The sequence below is a fragment of the Lampetra fluviatilis genome, unplaced genomic scaffold, assembly GCF_964198595.1.
Source record: "Lampetra fluviatilis unplaced genomic scaffold, kcLamFluv1.1 SCAFFOLD_1309, whole genome shotgun sequence".
Taxonomy (NCBI): Eukaryota; Metazoa; Chordata; class Hyperoartia; order Petromyzontiformes; family Petromyzontidae; genus Lampetra; species Lampetra fluviatilis.
This window is the reverse complement of record NW_027620642.1, coordinates 1-18,593: the sequence shown is the minus strand read 5'-3', so window position 1 is coordinate 18,593 and position 18,593 is coordinate 1. Positions and strand designations below refer to the sequence as shown.

Genomic DNA, 18,593 nt, shown 5'->3' with positions numbered 1-18,593 from the left:
GAGTGGGTGGGTGAGTGGGTGGGTGAGTGAGTGGTTGGGTGGGTGAGTGAGTGGGTGAGTGAGTGGGTGAGTGAGTGAGTGAGTGGGTGAGTGAGTGAGTGAGTGAGTGGGTGAGTGGTTGGGTGGGTGAGTGAGTGGTGTGAGTGAGTGGTGAGTGAGTGGGTGAGTGAGTGGGTGAGTGAGTGGGTGGGTGAGTGAGTGGGTGAGTGAGTGGTTGGGTGGGTGAGTGAGTGGGTGAGTGAGTGGGTGAGTGAGTGAGTGGGTGAGTGAGTGGGTGAGTGAGTGGGTGAGTGAGTGGGTGAGTGAGTGAGTGAGTGAGTGGGTGAGTGGGTGGGTGGGTGAGTGAGTGGGTGAGTGAGTGAGTGGGTGGGTGAGTGAGTGAGTGAGTGAGTGGGTGAGTGGGTGAGTGAGTGGGTGGGTGGGTGAGTGGGTGAGTGAGTGAGTGAGTGAGTGGGTGGGTGGGTGAGTGGGTGGTGGGTGAGTGAGTGGGTGAGTGAGTGAGTGAGTGAGTGGGTGAGTGAGTGGGTGAGTGAGTGGGTGAGTGGGTGAGTGAGTGGGTGAGTGAGTGAGTGAGTGGGTGAGTGGGTGGGTGAGTGGGTGAGTGAGTGAGTGGTGGGTGAGTGGGTGAGTGGGTGAGTGAGTGGGTGAGTGAGTGGGTGAGTGAGTGGGTGAGTGAGTGGGTGAGTGAGTGAGTGGGTGAGTGAGTGGGTGAGTGGGTGAGTGAGTGAGTGGGTGAGTGAGTGGGTGAGTGGGTGGGTGAGTGAGTGGGTGAGTGAGTGGGTGAGTGAGTGGGTGAGTGAGTGGGTGAGTGGGTGGGTGAGTGAGTGGGTGAGTGAGTGTGGTGAGTGAGTGGAGTGGGTGGGTGGGTGGGTGGGCGTTGACGATGTTGACTCTCGTTTCAAACAGAACCGTCAGCCGGGACATTGAAGGCCGATAGCGGTGATGGTGATGATGGCGGTGATGGTGGTGGCACCGATGATGGCGTTGATGGCGGTGATGGCGGTGATGGTGTCAAGGTTGGCACGATGGAAACACCAAACCGAGGAGACGCTGGAAATAAGAGCGGTAAGTTGACGCGGAATTTCACGATGGCCGTGTGTGAGACACTGAGACCCTGGGGTCAGGGTTCAAGCCCTGGGTCTGGGTGTCTCTCTCTCTCTCTCAGGGGGTTCACGATGGCCGTGTGGGAGACACTGAGACCCTGGGGTCAGAGTTCAAGCCCTGGGTCTGGGTGTCGCTCTCAGGGGGTTCACGATGACCGTGTGGGAGACACTGAGACCCTGGGGTCAGGGTTCAAGCCCTGGGTCTGGGTGTCTCTCTCTCTCAGGGGGTTCACGATGACCGTGTGGGAGACACTGAGACCCTGGGGTCAGGGTTCAAGCTCTGGGTCTGGGTGTCTCTCTCTCTCAGGGGGTTCACGATGGCCGTGTGGGAGACGCTGAGACCCTGGGGTCAGGGTTCAAGCCCTGGGTCTGGGTGTCTCTCTCTCAGGGGGTTCACGATGGCCGTGTGGGAGACGCTGAGACCCTGGGGTCAGGGTTCAAGCCCTGGGTCTGGGTGTCTCTCTCTCTCAGGGGGTTCACGATGACCGTGTGGGAGACACTGAGACCCTGGGGTCAGGGTTCAAGCCCTGGGTCTGGGTGTCTCTCTCTCTCAGGGGGTTCACGATGGCCATGTGGGAGACACTGAGACCCTGGGGTCAGGGTTCAAGCCCTGGGTCTGGGTGTCTCTCTCTCTCTCAGGGGGTTCACGATGGCCGTGTGGGAGAGACTGAGACCCTGGGGTCAGGGTTCAAGCCCTGGGTCTGGGTGTATCTCTCTCTCAGGGGGTTCACGATGGCCGTGTGGGAGATGCTGAGACCCTGGGGTCAGGGTTCAAGCCCTGGGTCTGGGTGTCTCTCTCTCTCTCAGGGGGTTCACGATGGCCGTGTGGGAGAGACTGAGACCCTGGGGTCAGGGTTCAAGCCCTGGGTCTGGGTGTCTCTCTTTCTCTCAGGGGGTTCACGATGGCCGTGTGGGAGAGACTGAGACCCTGGGGTCAGGGTTCAAGCCCTGGGTCTGGGTGTCTCTCTCTCTCTCAGGGGGTTCACGATGGCCGTGTGGGAGAGACTGAGACCCTGGGGTCAGGGTTCAAGCCCTGGGTCTGGGTGTCTCTCTTTCTCTCAGGGGGTTCACGATGGCCGTGTGGGAGAGACTGAGACCCTGGGGTCAGGGTTCAAGCCCTGGGTCTGGGTGTCTCTCTCTCTCTCAGGGGGTTCACGATGGCCGTGTGGGAGAGACTGAGACCCTGGGGTCAGGGTTCAAGCCCTGGGTCTGGGTGTCTCTCTCTCTCTCAGGGGGTTCACGATGGCCTTGTGGGAGACGCTGAGACCCTGGGGTCAGGGTTCAAGCCCTGGGTCTGGGTGTCTCTCTCTCTCTCAGGGGGTTCACGATGACCGTGTGGGAGACACTGAGACCCTGGGGTCAGGGTTCAAGCCCTGGCTCTGGGTGTCTCTCTCTCAGGGGGTTCACGATGGCCATGTGGGAGACACTGAGACCCTGGGGTCAGGGTTCAAGCCCTGGGTCTGGGTGTCTCTCTCTCTGGGGGTTCACGATGCCCGTGTGGGAGAGACTGAGACCCTGGGGTCAGGGTTCAAGCCCTGGGTCTGGGTGTCTCTCTCTCAGGGGGTTCACGATGGCCGTGTGGGAGAGACTGAGACCCTGGGGTCAGGGTTCAAGCCCTGGGTCTGGGTGTCTCTCTCAGGGGGTTCACAGTGGCCGTGTCGGAGACGCTGAGACCCTGGGGTCAGGGTTCAAGCCCTGGGTCTGGGTGTCTCTCTCTCTCTCTCAGGGGGTTCACGATGACCGTGTGCGAGACTCTGAGACCCTGGGGTCAGGGTTCAAGCCCTGGGTCTGGGTGTCTCTCTCAGGGGGTTCACGGTGGCTAGATGTGGTGGTGGTGGTGGTGGTGGGTGGGGTGGGTGGTGCTGGCCACCCATCCCTGCTGTGTGTGCCACAGTGCCGGACTTAGTAGGTGCTGCTGCTGCTGCTTCTCGCTAACAGCACTTGCCCCTACAGTCTGTGTGGGCTACACGGGGCACCCTTTGTCTTTATGTGTGAGACATGCTGCTCACCCAACCACTCACCCACTCACTCACTCACCCACCCACCCACTCACACATTCACCCACTCACCCACCCACTCACTCACCCACCCACTCACTCACGCACTCACTCACCCACTCACTCCTTCACCCACCCACCCACTCACCCACTCACCCACTCACTCACTCACCCAATCACCCACCCACTCACCCACCCACTCACTCATTCACCAATTCACCCACTCACTCACCCACCCACTCATCCACCCATTCACCCACCCACCCATTCACCCACCCACCCACCCATTTACCCACCCACCCATTCACCCACCCACCCACCCACCCATTCACCCACCCACCCATTCACCCACCCACCCATTCACCCACCCACTCACTCACCCATTCACTCACCCACCCACCCATTCACCCACCCCATTCACCCACTCACCCACCCACTCATTCACCCACCCACCCACCCATTCACCCACTCACCCCTTCACCCACCCACTCACTCACCCCACTCACCCACCCTCTCACCCACCCACCCTCTCACCCACCCACCCACACACCCTCTCACCCACCACCCTCTCACCCACCCACTCACTCACCCACTCACTCACCCACCCACCCACCCACTCACCCACCCACTCACCCACCCACTCACCCACCCACCCACTCACCCACCCACTTACCCACTCCTTTCACCCACCCACTCACCCACGCACCCACTCACCCACCCACCCATCCACCCACTCACCCACCCACTCAGTCACCCACCCACTTACCCACCCTTTCACCCACCCACTGACCCACCCACTCACCCACTTACCCACCCACCCTCTCATCCTCTCACCCACCCACTCACCCACCCACTCACTCACCCACCCACTCACTCATTCACCCATTCACCCACTCACTCATTCACCCACTCACCCACCCACCCACTCACCCCTTCACCCCCCCACTCACTCACCCACCCACTCACCCCTTCACCCACCCACTCACTCACCCACCCATTCACCCACCCTCTCACTCACCCACCCCCCTCTCACCCACCCACCCTCTCACCCACCCACCCTCTCACCCACCCTCCCACCCCTCTCACCCACCCACCCACCCACTCACCCACCCCCTCACTCACTCACCCACCCTCTCACCCACTCACCCCCCCACCCATTCACCCACCCACCCCCCATTCACCCACCCACCCATTCACCCACCCACTCACCCATTCACTCACCCACCCACCCACCCATTCACCCACCCATTCACCCACTCACCCACCCACTCATTCACCCACCCACCCACCCATTCACCCACTCACCCCTTCACCCACCCACTCACTCACCCACTCACCCACCCCTCTCACCCACCCACCCTCTCACCCACCCACCCACGCACCCTCTCACCCACCCACCCTCTCACCCACCCACTCACTCACCCACTCACCCACTCACCCACCCACCCACTCACCCACCCACTCACCCACCCACTTACCCACCCTTTCACCCACCCACTCACCCACCCACCCACTCACCCACCCACCCACTCACCCACCCACTCACCCACCCACCCACTACCCACCCTTTCACCTCACCCACTCACCCACCCACTCACCCACTCACCCACCCACCCTCTCACCCTCTCACCCACCCACTCACCCACTCACTCACCCACCCACTCACTCATTCACCCATTCACCCACTCACATCATCACCCACTCACCCACCCACTCACCCCTTCACCCACCCACTCACTCCACCCACCCACCCACCCACTCACCCACCCTCTCACTCACCCACCCCCCACTCACCCACCCACCCTCTCACCCACTCACCCACTCACCCACCCACCCTCTCACCCACCCACTCACCCACCCACACCTCTCACCCTCCACCCACCCACCCACCACCCACCCACTCACTCACCCACCACTCACTCATTCACCCATTCACCCACTCACTCATTCACCCACTCACCCACCCACTCACCCCCTTCACCCACCCACTCACTCACCCACCCACTCACCCACCCACCCTCTCACCCACCCACCCACTCACCCACTCACTCACCCACCCACTCCATCCTTCACCCCACCCACCCCTCTCACTCACTCACCCACCCTCTCACCCACTCACCCCCCCCACCCATTCACCCACCCACCCACCCATTCACCCACCCACCCATTCACCCACCCACTCACTCACCCATTCACTCACCACCCACCACCCATTCACCCACCCATTCACCCACTCACCCACCACTCATTCACCCACCCACCCACCCATTCACCCACTCACCCTTCACCCACTCACTCACCCACTCACCCACCCTCTCACCCACCCACCCTCTCACCCACCCACCCACGCACCCTCTCACCCACCCACCCTCTCACTCACCCACTCACCCCACTCACCCACCCACCCACCCACCCATTCACCCACCCACCCATTCACCCACCCCACTCACTCACCCATTCACTCACCCAACCCACCCACCCATTCACCACCCATTCACCCACTCACCCACCCACTCATTCACCCACCCACCCACCCATTCACCCACTCACCCCTTCACCCACCACTCACCCACTTACCCACCCTTTCACCCACCCACTCACCCACCCACCCACTCACCCACCCACCCACTCACCCACTCACCCACCCACCCACTTACCCACCCTTTCACCCACCCACTCACCCACCCACTCACCCACTCACCCACCCACCCTCTCACCCTCTCACCCACCCACTCACCCACCCACTCACTCACCCACCTACTCACTCATTCACCCATTCACCCACTCACTCATTCACCCACTCACCCACCCACTCACCCCTTCACCCACCCACTCACTCACCCACCCACCCACCCACCCACTCACCCACCCTCTCACTCACCCACCCCCCACTCACCCACCCACCCTCTCACCCACTCACCCACTCACCACCCACCCTCTCACCCACCCACTCACCCACCCACCCTCTCACCCTCTCACCCACCCACTCACCCACCCACTCACTCACCCACCCACTCACTCATTCACCCATTCACCCACTCACTTCATTCACCCACTCACCCACCCACTCACCCCTTCACCCACCCACTCACTCACCCACCCACTCACCCACCCACCCTCTCACCCACCCACTCACCCACCCACTCACTCACCCACCCACTCATCCCTTCACCCACCCACTCACTCACCCACCCACCCACCCACTCACCCACCCTCTCACTCACCCACCCCCCACTCACCCACCCACCCTCTCACCCACTCACCCACCCACCCTCTCACCCACTCACCCACCCACCCTCTCACCCTCTCACCCACCCACTCACCCACCCACTCACTCACCCACCCACTCACTCATTCACCCACCCACTCCCCCACCCTCTCACTCACCCACCCCCCACTCACTCACCCACCCACCCACCCACTCACCCACCCTCTCACTCACCCACCCCCCACTCACCCACCCACCCTCTCACCCACTCACCCACCCACCCTCTCACCCACCCACTCACCCACCCACCCTCTCACCCTCTCACCCACCCACTCACCCACCCACTCACTCACCCACCCACTCACTCATTCACCCATTCACCCACTCACTCATTCACCCACTCAACCCACCCACTCACCCCTTCACCCACCCACTCACTCACCCACCCACCCACCCTCTCACCCACCCACTCACCCACCCACCCTCTCACCCACCCACTCACCCACTCACCCACCCACTCACTCACCCACCCACTCACTCATTCACCCATTCACCCACTCACTCATTCACCCACTCACCCACCCACTCACTCACCCACCCACCCACCCACTCACCCACCCTCTCACTCACCCACCCCCCACTCACCCACCCACCCTCTCACCCACTCACCCACCCACCCTCTCACCCACCCACCCTCTCACCCACCCATTCACCCACCCTCTCACCCACCCACTCACTCACTCACTCACCCATTTACCCACCCACTTACCCACCCTCTCACCCACCCACTCACCCACCCACCCACTCACCCCTTCACCCACCCACTCACTCACCCACCCCCCACTCACCCACCCACCCTCTCACCCACCCACCCACTCACCCACCCACCCTCTCACCCACCCTCTCACCCCCCCACCCTCTCACCCCCCTCACCCTCTCCCCCCACCCAGCAGCTGTGTGCGCGGTGATTCCTCCAGACCAGCAGCTGTACACGGAGACCTTCTGCGGAGTTTGTCAGTCCCAGCTGCAGCACCAGCTCAGCCAGGAGCACTACCTGGTCAGCCACCAACCACCACCCCTCCTACTTCTCTCTCTCATCTCTCTCGTCTCTCTCTTATACTGGTAGAAACGAAGTGGACCAGCCTACAATAGATTATACCGTCCGTCCGTCCGTGTATCAACATCGCCCCCTACTGCAAACACTTGGCAGGACCCTACAAAAACCTTTAGACTCGGCGAGGCTTTCCTGGCTAAACAAGTGAAACATTCCCTCAGCTTTTAATTAAAACATTTAAATTAATGAGGCTTTCCTGGCTAAACAAGTGTAACATTCCCTTATAATTCCCTCAGCTTTTAATTAAAACATTAAAATTAATGAGGCTTTCCTGGCTAAACAAGTGTAACATTCCCTTATAATTCCCTCAGCTTTTAATTAAAACATTAAAATTAATGAGGCTTTCCTGGCTAAACAAGTGTAACATTCCCTTATAATTCCCTCAGCTTTTAATTAAAACATTTAAATTAAAAATTAACTCACAGCGGCCTAAAGCCTACAGCTAGGCCTCAAACTCTCCCTTCGTATCGTACCCCCGCGTGTGTGAAAGGGAGTTAATGTTTAACAATGTTCCATTCCCTGATGTTTTAAAATAGAAACATTTGCATTTCAAGCTTTTACATTAATAATTAAAACATTGAAATTATACATGAATAATTAAAACATTTAAATTAAAAATTAACTCACAGCGGCCTAAAGCCTACAGCTAGGCCTAAAGCCTAGAACTAGGCCTCAAACTCTCCCTTCGTATCGTCCGATTAGGTGTATCAACATCGCCCCCTACTGCAAACACTTGGCAGGATCCTACAGAAACCTTTACACTCTGTGACGCTTTCCTGGCTAAACAAGTGTAATAATACATTATGTTTATATTCCTTGGTTATTCGTTCCTACCAGCCCACCCCGCAGGTACCTGTTCTATGGGTCTCTGTGCATCTTTATGAGTCTCTGCGTCTCTCTGTGAGTCTCTGTGCATCTCTGTGGGTCTCTGCGTCTCTGTGAGTTTCTATGTATCTCTATGGGTCTCTATGGGTCTTTATGGGTCTCTGTGTGTATATATGGGTCTCTGTGTGATGATGGTGATGGTGATGATGGTGGTGATGATGATGGTGATGATGATGGTGGTGATGATGATGGTGATGATGGTGATGATGGTGATGATGGTGGTGATGATGATGGTGGTGATGGTGGTGATGGTGATAGTGGTGGTGGTGGTGATGATGGTGCTGGTGGTGATGATGGTGATGATGGTGGTGATGATGATGATGATGGTGGTGGTGTTGGTGGTGGTGATGGTGGTGATGGTGGTGATGGTAATGGTGGTGATGATGGTGGTGATGATGATGATGATGGTGGTGGTGATGATGGTGATGATGGTGATGATGGTGATGATGGTGGTGATGATGATGATGATGGTGGTGATGGTGGTGGTGATGATGGTGATGATGGTGATGATGATGGTGGTGATGATGATGATGATGGTGGTGGTGTTGGTGGTGGTGGTGGTGGTGATGGTGGTGATGGTAATGGTGGTGATGATGGTGGTGATGATGATGATGGTGGTGGTGGTGATGATGATGATGGTGATGCTGGTGCTACTGGATGGCACCACCTTTGTATCTGCAGAGCAAAAAGCACGCACAGAAGGTGAGGAACTACATCTTCAACCAGCGCCTCGGGATGGACATCTCCGCTCACTCCAAGGGCAAGGTGAGAGCCTCGCTCGCTCACCCACTCGCTCACTTCGCTCGCTCACTCACTCACTCGCTCACTCATTCACTTCACTCACTCGCTCAATCACTCACTCACTCGCTCACTTGCTCACTCGCTCACTCGCTCACTTCGCTCGCTCGCTCGCTCACTCACTCACTCACTCACTCGCTCACATCGCTCGCATCGCCTCGCTCACTCACTCACTCACTCGCTCAATCACTCACTCACTCACTCGCTCACTCATTCACTCACTCACTCACTCACTCGCTCAATCACTCACTCACTCACTCACTCGCTCACTCATTCACTCACTCACTCGCTCAATCACTCACTCACTCACTTCGCTCGCTCACTCGCTCGCTCGCTCGCTCACTCGCTCACCTCGCTCGCTCACATCGCTCGCTCGCTCGCTCACTCACTCACTTGCTCACATCGCTCACATTCGCTCACTCGCTCACTCACTCGCTCACCCACTCAACCGCTCACTCACTCATTCACTCACTTCGCTTCGCTCGCTCACTCAATCACTCACTCACTCACTCGCTCACTCACTCGCTCACTCACTCATCACTCAATCGCTCGCTCACATCGCTCACTCACTCACTCACTCGCTCACCCACTCACTCACTCGCTCGCCTCACTTCGCTCACTCGCTCTCACTCACTCACTCACACACCACTCACTCGCTTTCTCGTTCGCTCACTCGCTCACTCACTCACCCGCTCGCTCACTCACTCGCTCACTTCACTCACTCGTTCACTCACTCGCTCACTCACTCGCTCACTTACTCGCTCGCTTGCTCACTCACCCACTCACCCGCTCGCTCACTCGCCCGCCCACTTCGCTCACTCGCCCGCCCCACTCGCCTCACTTCGCCCGCTCACTCGCCCGCCCACTCGCTCACTCGCCCGCCCACTCGCTCACTTCGCCCGCCCACTCGCTCACTCGCCCGCCCACTCGCTCACTCGCCCGCCCACTTCGCTCACTCGCCCGCCCACTCGCTCACTCGCCCGCCCACTCGCTCACTCGCCCGCCCACTCGCTCACCTCGCCCCGCCCACATCGCTCACCTCGCCCACACCACTCGCTCACTCGCCCACCCATTCGCTCACTCGCCCACCCACTCGCCCACCCACTCGCTCACTCGCCCACCCACTCGCTCACTCGCCCACCCACTCGCTCACATCGCCCACCCAATCGCTCACTCGCCCACCCACTCGCTCACTCGCCCCACCCACTCGCTCACTCGCCCACCCACTCGCTCACACTCGCCCACCCACTCGCTCACTCGCCCACTCGCTCACTCGCTCACTCACTCGCCCACCCACTCGCTCACTTCGCCCACCCACTCGCTCACTCGCCCACCCACTCGCTCACTCGCCCACCCACCTCCCTCACTCGCTCACCCACTCGCTCACTCGCCCACCCACTCGCTCACTCGCCCACCCACTCGCTCACTTCGCCCACCCACTCGCTCACTTCGCTCACCCACTCGCTCACTCGCCCACCCACTCGCTCACTCGCCCACCCACTCGCTCACCCACTTGCTCACTCGCCCACCCACTCGCTCACTCGCCCACCCACTCGCCCACCCACTCGCTCACTCGCCCACCCACTCGCTCACTCGCCCACCCACTCGCCCACCCACTCGCTCACCTCGCCCACCCACTCGCTCACTTCGCCCACCCACTCGCCCACACCACTCGCTCACTCGCCCACCCACTCGCTCACATCGCCCACCCACTCGCTCACTTCGCCCACCCACTCGCTCCACTCGCCCACTCGCTCACTCGCTCACACTCACTCGCCACCCACTCGCTCACTCGCCCACCCACTCGCTCACTTCGCCCACCCACTCGCTCACTCGCCCACCCACTCGCTCACTCGCCCACCCACTCGCTCACTTCGCCCACCCACTCGCTCACACCACTTGCTCACTCGCCCACCCACTCGCTCACTCGCCCACCCACTCGCCCACCCACTCGCTCACTTCGCCCACCCACTCGCTCACTCGCCCACCCACTCGCTCACTCGCCCACCCACTCGCTCACCCACTTGCCCACCCACTCGCTCACCCACTTGCTCACTCGCCCACCCACTCGCTCACTCGCCCACCCACTCGCCCACCCACTCGCTCACTCGCCCACCCACTCGCTCACTCGCCCACCCACTCGCCCCACCCACTCGCTCACTCGCCCACCCACTCGCTCACCTCGCTCACTTCGCCCACCCACTCGCTCACTCACTCGCCCACCCACTCGCTCACTCGCCCACCCACTCGCTCACTCATTCGCCCACCCACTCGCTCACTCGCCCACCCCACTCGCCCACCCACTCGCCCACCCACTCGCTCACATCGCCCACCCACTCGCCCACCCACTCGCTCACCTCGCCCACCCACTCGCTCACCTCGCTCGCCCACATCGCCCACTTCGCTCACTCGCTCGCTCACTCGCCCACCCACTCGCTCACTCGCCCACCCACTCGCTCACATCGCCCACCCACTCGCTCACTTCGCCCACCCACTCGCTCACTTCGCCCACCCACTCGCTCACTCGCCCACCCACTCGCTCACTCGCCACACCACTCGCTCACCTCGCCCACCCACTCGCTCACATCGCCCACCCACTCGCTCACTCGCCCACCCACTCGCTCACTTCGCCCACCCACTCGCTCACTTCGCCCACCCACTCGCTCACTCGCCCGCCCACTCGCTCACTCGCCCGCCCACTCGCCCACCCGCTCGCTCACTCGCTCACTCGCCCGCCCACTCGCCCACCCCGCTCGCTCACTCGCCCACCCGCTCGCTCACTCGCTCACTCGCCCACCCACTCGCTCACTCGCCCACCCGCCTCGCTCACAATCGCCCACCCCGCTCGCTCACTTCGCCCACCCGCTCGCTCACTCGCCCACCCACTCGCTCACTCGCCCACCCACTCGCTCACATCGCCCACCCACTCGCTCACTTCGCCCACCCCACTCGCTCACTCAACCCACCCACTCACTCACATCGCCCACCCGCTCGCTCACTCGCCCACCCGCTCGCTCACTCGCCCACCCCGCTCGCTCACTCGCCCACCCGCTCGCTCACTCAACCCACCCACTCACTCACTCGCCCACCCACTCGCTCACTTGCCCACCCACTCGCTCACTCGCCCACTCCGCTCGCTCACTCGCCCACCCGCTCGCTCACTCGCCCACCCGCTCGCTCACCTCGCCCACCCACTCGCTCACTCGCCCACCCCACTCGCTCACTCGCCCACCCACTCGCCCACCCACTCGCTCACTCGCCCACTCCGCTCGCCCACCCACTGGCTCACTCGCCCACCCACTCGCCCACCCACTCGCTCACTTCGCCCACCCACTCGCTCACTCGCCCACCCACTCGCCCCACCCGCTCGCTCACTCGCCCACCCACTCGCTCACTCGCCCACCCACTCGCCCACCCACTCGCTCACTTCGCCCACCCACTCGCTCACTCGCCCACCCCACTCGCTCACTTCGCCCACCCACTCGCTCACTTCGCCCACCCACTCGCTCACTCGCCCACCCACTCGCTCACTCGCCCACCCACTCGCTCACTTCGCCCACCTCCACTCGCTCACTCGCCCACCCACTCGCTCACTCGCCCACCCACCTCGCTCACTCGCCCACCCACTCGCTCACTCGCCCACCCACTCGCTCACTCGCCCACCCACTCGCTCACTCAACCCACCCACTCGCTCACTCGCCCACCCACTCGCTCACATCGCCCACCCACTCGCTCACTCGCCCACCCACTCGCCCACCCACTCGCTCACTCGCCCACCCACTCGCCCACCCACTGGCTCACTCGCCCACCCACTCGCCCACCCACTCGCTCACTCGCCCACCCACTCGCTCACTTCGCCCCACCCACTCGCTCACTCGCCCACCCCACTCGCCCACCCACTGGCTCACTCGCCCACCCACTCGCCCACCCACTCGCTCACTCGCCCACCCACTCGCTCACTCGCCCCACCCCACTTCGCTCACTCGCCCACCCACTCGCTCACTCGCCCACCCACTCGCTCACCTCGCCCACCCCACTCGCTCACTCGCCCACCCACTCGCTCACTCGCCCACCCACTTCGCTCACTCGCCCACCCACTCGCTCACATCGCCCACCCACTCGCTCACTCGCCCACCCACTCGCTCACTGCCCACCCACTCGCTCACTCAACCCACCCACTCGCTCACCATCGCCCACCCACTCGCTCACTCGCCCACCCACTCGCTCACTCGCCCACCCACTCGCCCACCCACTCGCTCACTCGCCCACCCCACTCGCTCACTCGCCCCACCCACTCGCCCACCCACTGGCTCACTCGCCCACCCCACTCGCCCACCCCACTCGCTCACTCGCCCACCCACTCGCTCACTTCGCCCACCCACTCGCTCACTTCGCCCACCCCACTCGCCCACCCACTGGCTCACTCGCCCACACACCACTCGCCCACTCCACACTTCGCTCACTCGCCCACCCACTCGCTCACATCGCCCACCCACTCGCTCACTCACCCACCCACTCGCTCACTCGCCCACCGATCGTCCTCTGGTCTTCTCCACGTCGGCCACTCCGACCTCCTCCGTAACAATCACGACGTCACGATCGCCACATTCTTTGGAATCGGGTGAATTCCTCATCAGGTCCTGATCCTGTAAATATTCGCTCACAGTTCCATTGTCTCATTGTTTTCATGGCTTTATTTTGGTGATTTTTTTAAAGTTTTTTCGGTTTGGCCATGTTTGTGTTGTTGTAGTACAGAGTTGGACTGATGGCCTTAATCTAAGTTGTCTTGTGGTTGGTGTTGTTTGACTTTTATGGCTTTATTTTGGTGATTTTTCTTAAAGTTTTTCGGTTTGGCCATGTTTGTGTTGTAGTACAGAGTCGGACTGATGGCCTTAATCTAAGTTGGTTTGTGGTTGGTGTTGTTTGACTTTTATGGCTTTATTTTGGTGATTTTTTAAAAGTTTTTCGGTTTGGCCACGTTTGTGTTGTTGTAGTACAGAGTCAGACTGATGGCCTTAATCTAAGTTGTCTTGTGGTTGGTGTTGTTTGACTTTTATGGCTTTATTTTGGTGATTTTCGATACGTTTTTTCGGTTTGGCCATGTTTGTGTTGTTGTAGTACAGAGTCGGACTGATGGCCTTAATCTAAGTTGTCTTGTGGTTGGTGTTGTTTGACTTTTATGGCTTTATTTTGGTGATTTTCGATACGTTTTTTCGGTTTGGCCATGTTTGTGTTGTTGTAGTACAGAGTCGGACTGATGGCCTTAATCTAAGTTGGTTTGTGGTTGGTGTTGTTTGACTTTTATGGCTTTATTTTGGTGATTTTTCTTAAAGTTTTTCGGTTTGGCCATGTTTGTGTTGTTGTAGTACAGAGTCGGACTGATGGCCTTAATCTAAGTTGGTTTGTGGTTGGTGTTGTTTGACTTTTATGGCTTTATTTTGGTGATTTTTTAAAAGTTTTTCGGTTTGGCCACGTTTGTGTTGTTGTAGTACAGAGTCAGACTGATGGCCTTAATCTAAGTTGTCTTGTGGTTGGTGTTGTTTGACTTTTATGGCTTTATTTTGGTGATTTTCGATACGTTTTTTCGGTTTGGCCATGTTTGTGTTGTTGTAGTACAGAGTCAGACTGATGGCCTTAATCTAAGTTGTCTTGTGGTTGGTGTTGTTTGACTTTTATGGCTTTATTTTGGTGATTTTTTAAAAGTTTTTCGGTTTGGCCATGTTTGTGTTGTTGTAGTACAGAGTTGGACTGATGGCCTTAATCTAAGTTGTCTTGTGGTTGGTGTTGTTTGACTTTTATGGCTTTATTTTGGTGATTTTTAAAAAGTTTTTTCGGTTTGGCCATGTTTGTGTTGTTGTAGTACAGAGTCGGACTGATGGCCTTAATCTAAGTTGTCTTGTGGTTGGTGTTGTTTGACTTTTATGGCTTTATTTTGGTGATTTTCGATACGTTTTTTCGGTTTGGCCATGTTTGTGTTGTTGTAGTACAGAGTCAGACTGATAGCCTTAATCTAAGTTGTCTTGTGGTTGGTGTTGTTTGACTTTTATGGCTTTATTTTGGTGATTTTTCTTAAAGTTTTTCGGTTTGGCCATGTTTGTGTTGTTTTAGTACAGAGTCGGACTGATGGCCTTAATCTAAGTTGTCTTGTGGTTGGTGTTGTTTGACTTTTATGGCTTTATTTTGGTGATTTTCGATACGTTTTTTCGGTTTGGCCATGTTTGTGTTGTTGTAGTACAGAGTCAGACTGATGGCCTTAATCTAAGTTGTCTTGTGGTTGGTGTTGTTTGACTTTTATGGCTTTATTTTGGTGATTTTTTAAAAGTTTTTCGGTTTGGCCATGTTTGTGTTGTTGTAGTACAGAGTTGGACTGATGGCCTTAATCTAAGTTGTCTTGTGGTTGGTGTTGTTTGACTTTTATGGCTTTATTTTGGTGATTTTCGATACGTTTTTTCGGTTTGGCCATGTTTGTGTTGTTGTAGTACAGAGTCAGACTGATAGCCTTAATCTAAGTTGTCTTGTGGTTGGTGTTGTTTGACTTTTATGGCTTTATTTTGGTGATTTTTCTTAAAGTTTTTCGGTTTGGCCACGTTTGTGTTGTTGTAGTACAGAGTCAGACTGATAGCCTTAATCTAAGTTGTCTTGTGGTTGGTGTTGTTTGACTTTTATGGCTTTATTTTGGTGATTTTCGATACGTTTTTTCGGTTTGGCCATGTTTGTGTTGTTGTAGTACAGAGTCAGACTGATGGCCTTAATCTAAGTTGTCTTGTGGTTGGTGTTGTTTGACTTTTATGGCTTTATTTTGGTGATTTTTTAAAAGTTTTTCGGTTTGGCCATGTTTGTGTTGTTGTAGTACAGAGTTGGACTGATGGCCTTAATCTAAGTTGTCTTGTGGTTGGTGTTGTTTGACTTTTATGGCTTTATTTTGGTGATTTTTAAAAAGTTTTTTCGGTTTGGCCATGTTTGTGTTGTTGTAGTACAGAGTCGGACTGATGGCCTTAATCTAAGTTGTCTTGTGGTTGGTGTTGTTTGACTTTTATGGCTTTATTTTGGTGATTTTCGATACGTTTTTTCGGTTTGGCCATGTTTGTGTTGTTGTAGTACAGAGTCGGACTGATGGCCTTAATCTAAGTTGGTTTGTGGTTGGTGTTGTTTGACTTTTATGGCTTTATTTTGGTGATTTTTGAAAAGTTTTTTCGGTTTGGCCATGTTTGTGTTGTTGTAGTACAGAGTTGGACTGATGGCCTTAATCTGAGTTGTCTTGTGGTTGGTGTTGTTTGACTTTTATGGCTTTATTTTGGTGATTTTTTAAAAAGTTTTTCGGTTTGGCCACGTTTGTGTTGTTGTAGTACAGAGTCAGACTGATGGCCTTAATCTAAGTTGTCTTGTGGTTGGTGTTGTTTGACTTTTATGGCTTTATTTTGGTGATTTTCGATACGTTTTTTCGGTTTGGCCATGTTTGTGTTGTTGTAGTACAGAGTCGGACTGATGGCCTTAATCTAAGTTGTCTTGTGGTTGGTGTTGTTTGACTTTTATGGCTTTATTTTGGTGATTTTCGATACGTTTTTTCGGTTTGGCCATGTTTGTGTTGTTGTAGTACAGAGTCAGACTGATGGCCTTAATCTAAGTTGTCTTGTGGTTGGTGTTGTTTGACTTTTATGGCTTTATTTTGGTGATTTTTAAAAAGTTTTTTCGGTTTGGCCATGTTTGTGTTGTTGTAGTACAGAGTCGGACTGATGGCCTTAATCTAAGTTGTCTTGTGGTTGGTGTTGTTTGACTTTTATGGCTTTATTTTGGTGATTTTTTAAAAAGTTTTTCGGTTTGGCCATGTTTGTGTTGTTGTAGTACAGAGTTAGACTGGTGGCCTTAATCTAAGTTGTCTTGTGGTTGGTGTTGTTTGACTTTTATGGCTTTATTTTGGTGATTTTCGATACGTTTTTTCGGTTTGGCCATGTTTGTGTTGTTGTAGTACAGAGTCAGACTGATGGCCTTAATCTAAGTTGTCTTGTGGTTGTTGTTGTTTGACTTGCATCCCACTGGGATGTTTGCACACAGCGTTGGTGTACGGTGCTTTTTCTGCAACATTTTGCCGTCTTTTCTTGGATAAGATGTTTGCACTCAGTCACATATTCACTTTAAGATGTTTTGTTGTTCATGTTTTTGTTTTTTTGTTTGTTGCGGTTGCACCCGATTCAAGAGCCGAATGGCCCACAGGGCTCTATAACCTAATCAATGAAATAATAAATTCAACTTGATCCATGATCCCGCTAACGATGGAAATTGGGTTCGTTCGATGAATTCCTGTGTCGTGGTCAAATATTGTAATCAAAAGTTCGTCTCCTTGCTCTAGATTTGAAGTTTTCGTCACTGCAAGGGTCCATACTCTTTAGTTCTTTCGGTAAAGTCATCACATGGAAAGGGAAATAATAAAATAATAGAAATAAAACGTAATAAAATTACATTTTATTACGTTTTAACGTAGAAGGGAAATAATAAAATAGTAAAAATAAAACATAATTAAATTTTATTACGTTATTATGTAGAAGGGAAATAAAAAAATAATAAGAAATAAAACATTATACAATTAAATAACATTTTATTACGTTATTATGTAGAATGGAAATAATAAAATAATAAAAATGAAACATCATAAAATACAATTGTCACGACGTTTCGGCCACAACGCAAGCAGCCGTCCTCAGGTGAAGAACAGGTCTGTCGGAAAGACAGCGTCTGAATGAGCACCACCAAGCTTGGCAGCGTATTTTTAAGCTAAGTAGTGACTAATCCCATATCTGCATTTGCCATAAATATGTTAAATTCCTCTTGATATGCAAATTCCTTTGTTAAAGCACTCTTCCCCCTCCAACCCAGCTTAAATATACGCTGCCAAGCGTGGTGGTGCTCATTCAGACGCTGTCTTTCCGACAGACCTGTTCTTCTGAACACCACCAAGCTTGGCAGCGTATATTTAAGTATATATTTAAGTAGATACGCTGCCAAGCTTGGTGGTGCTCATTCAGACGCTGTCTTTCCGACAGACCTGTTCTTCACCTGAGGACGGCTGCTTGCGTTGTGGCCGAAACGTCGTGACAATTGTATTATTTTATTACGTTTTATTTTTATTATTTTCTCATCTCTCCCCTCCACGTGACGACTTTACCGAAAGAACCAGGAAGACGCAATCTTTCGTACAACTTTTCCTACCTTCGTGAACCGGCGAGTGTGCACGCCTAACTGTTCCGAAACCCCCCCACGCTCCACACGCAGCGTCAGAGAGAGCAGCTGGTCGCTCCACCCTCCGCCGGGCAGCAAGAGGGGCAGCAGCAGCAGGGCAGCAGCAGGGGCAGCAGCAGGAGGGGCAGCAGGGGCAGCAGCAGGAGCAGCAGGAGCGTCGAGCGAGCCTCTACTGCCCTCTGTGCAACGTGACGTTCACCTCGCCGGCAAACGCTCGCAGCCACTACGCAGGCCGCCCTCACGCCAAGAAGCAG

General features: G+C 55.7%; 1 protein-coding gene across 1 annotated transcript; it reads left to right on the top strand.

Moving 5' to 3' along the window:
• The first annotated feature begins 909 nt into the window (after positions 1–909).
• LOC144954186 (uncharacterized) lies at positions 910–18,587 on the top strand. The gene is made up of 4 exons (XM_078884747.1): positions 910–1,065; positions 7,262–7,365; positions 8,989–9,072; positions 18,373–18,587. Exons 1-4 carry the CDS (start codon positions 1,026–1,028, stop codon positions 18,529–18,531), a joined length of 387 nt encoding a protein of 128 aa, XP_078740873.1. The 5' UTR covers positions 910–1,025; the 3' UTR covers positions 18,532–18,587.
• The last annotated feature ends 6 nt before the right edge of the window (positions 18,588–18,593 follow it).

Coding starts and splice junctions, on each gene's coding strand:
- LOC144954186 (XM_078884747.1), top strand. CDS start 1,026: ATGGAAACACCAAACCGAGGAGACGCTGGAAATAAGAGCG. Junction 1,066..7,261: donor AGACGCTGGAAATAAGAGCG/GTAAGTTGACGC, acceptor CCCACCCAGCAG/CTGTGTGCGCGGTGATTCCT. Junction 7,366..8,988: donor TCAGCCAGGAGCACTACCTG/GTCAGCCACCAA, acceptor TTGTATCTGCAG/AGCAAAAAGCACGCACAGAA.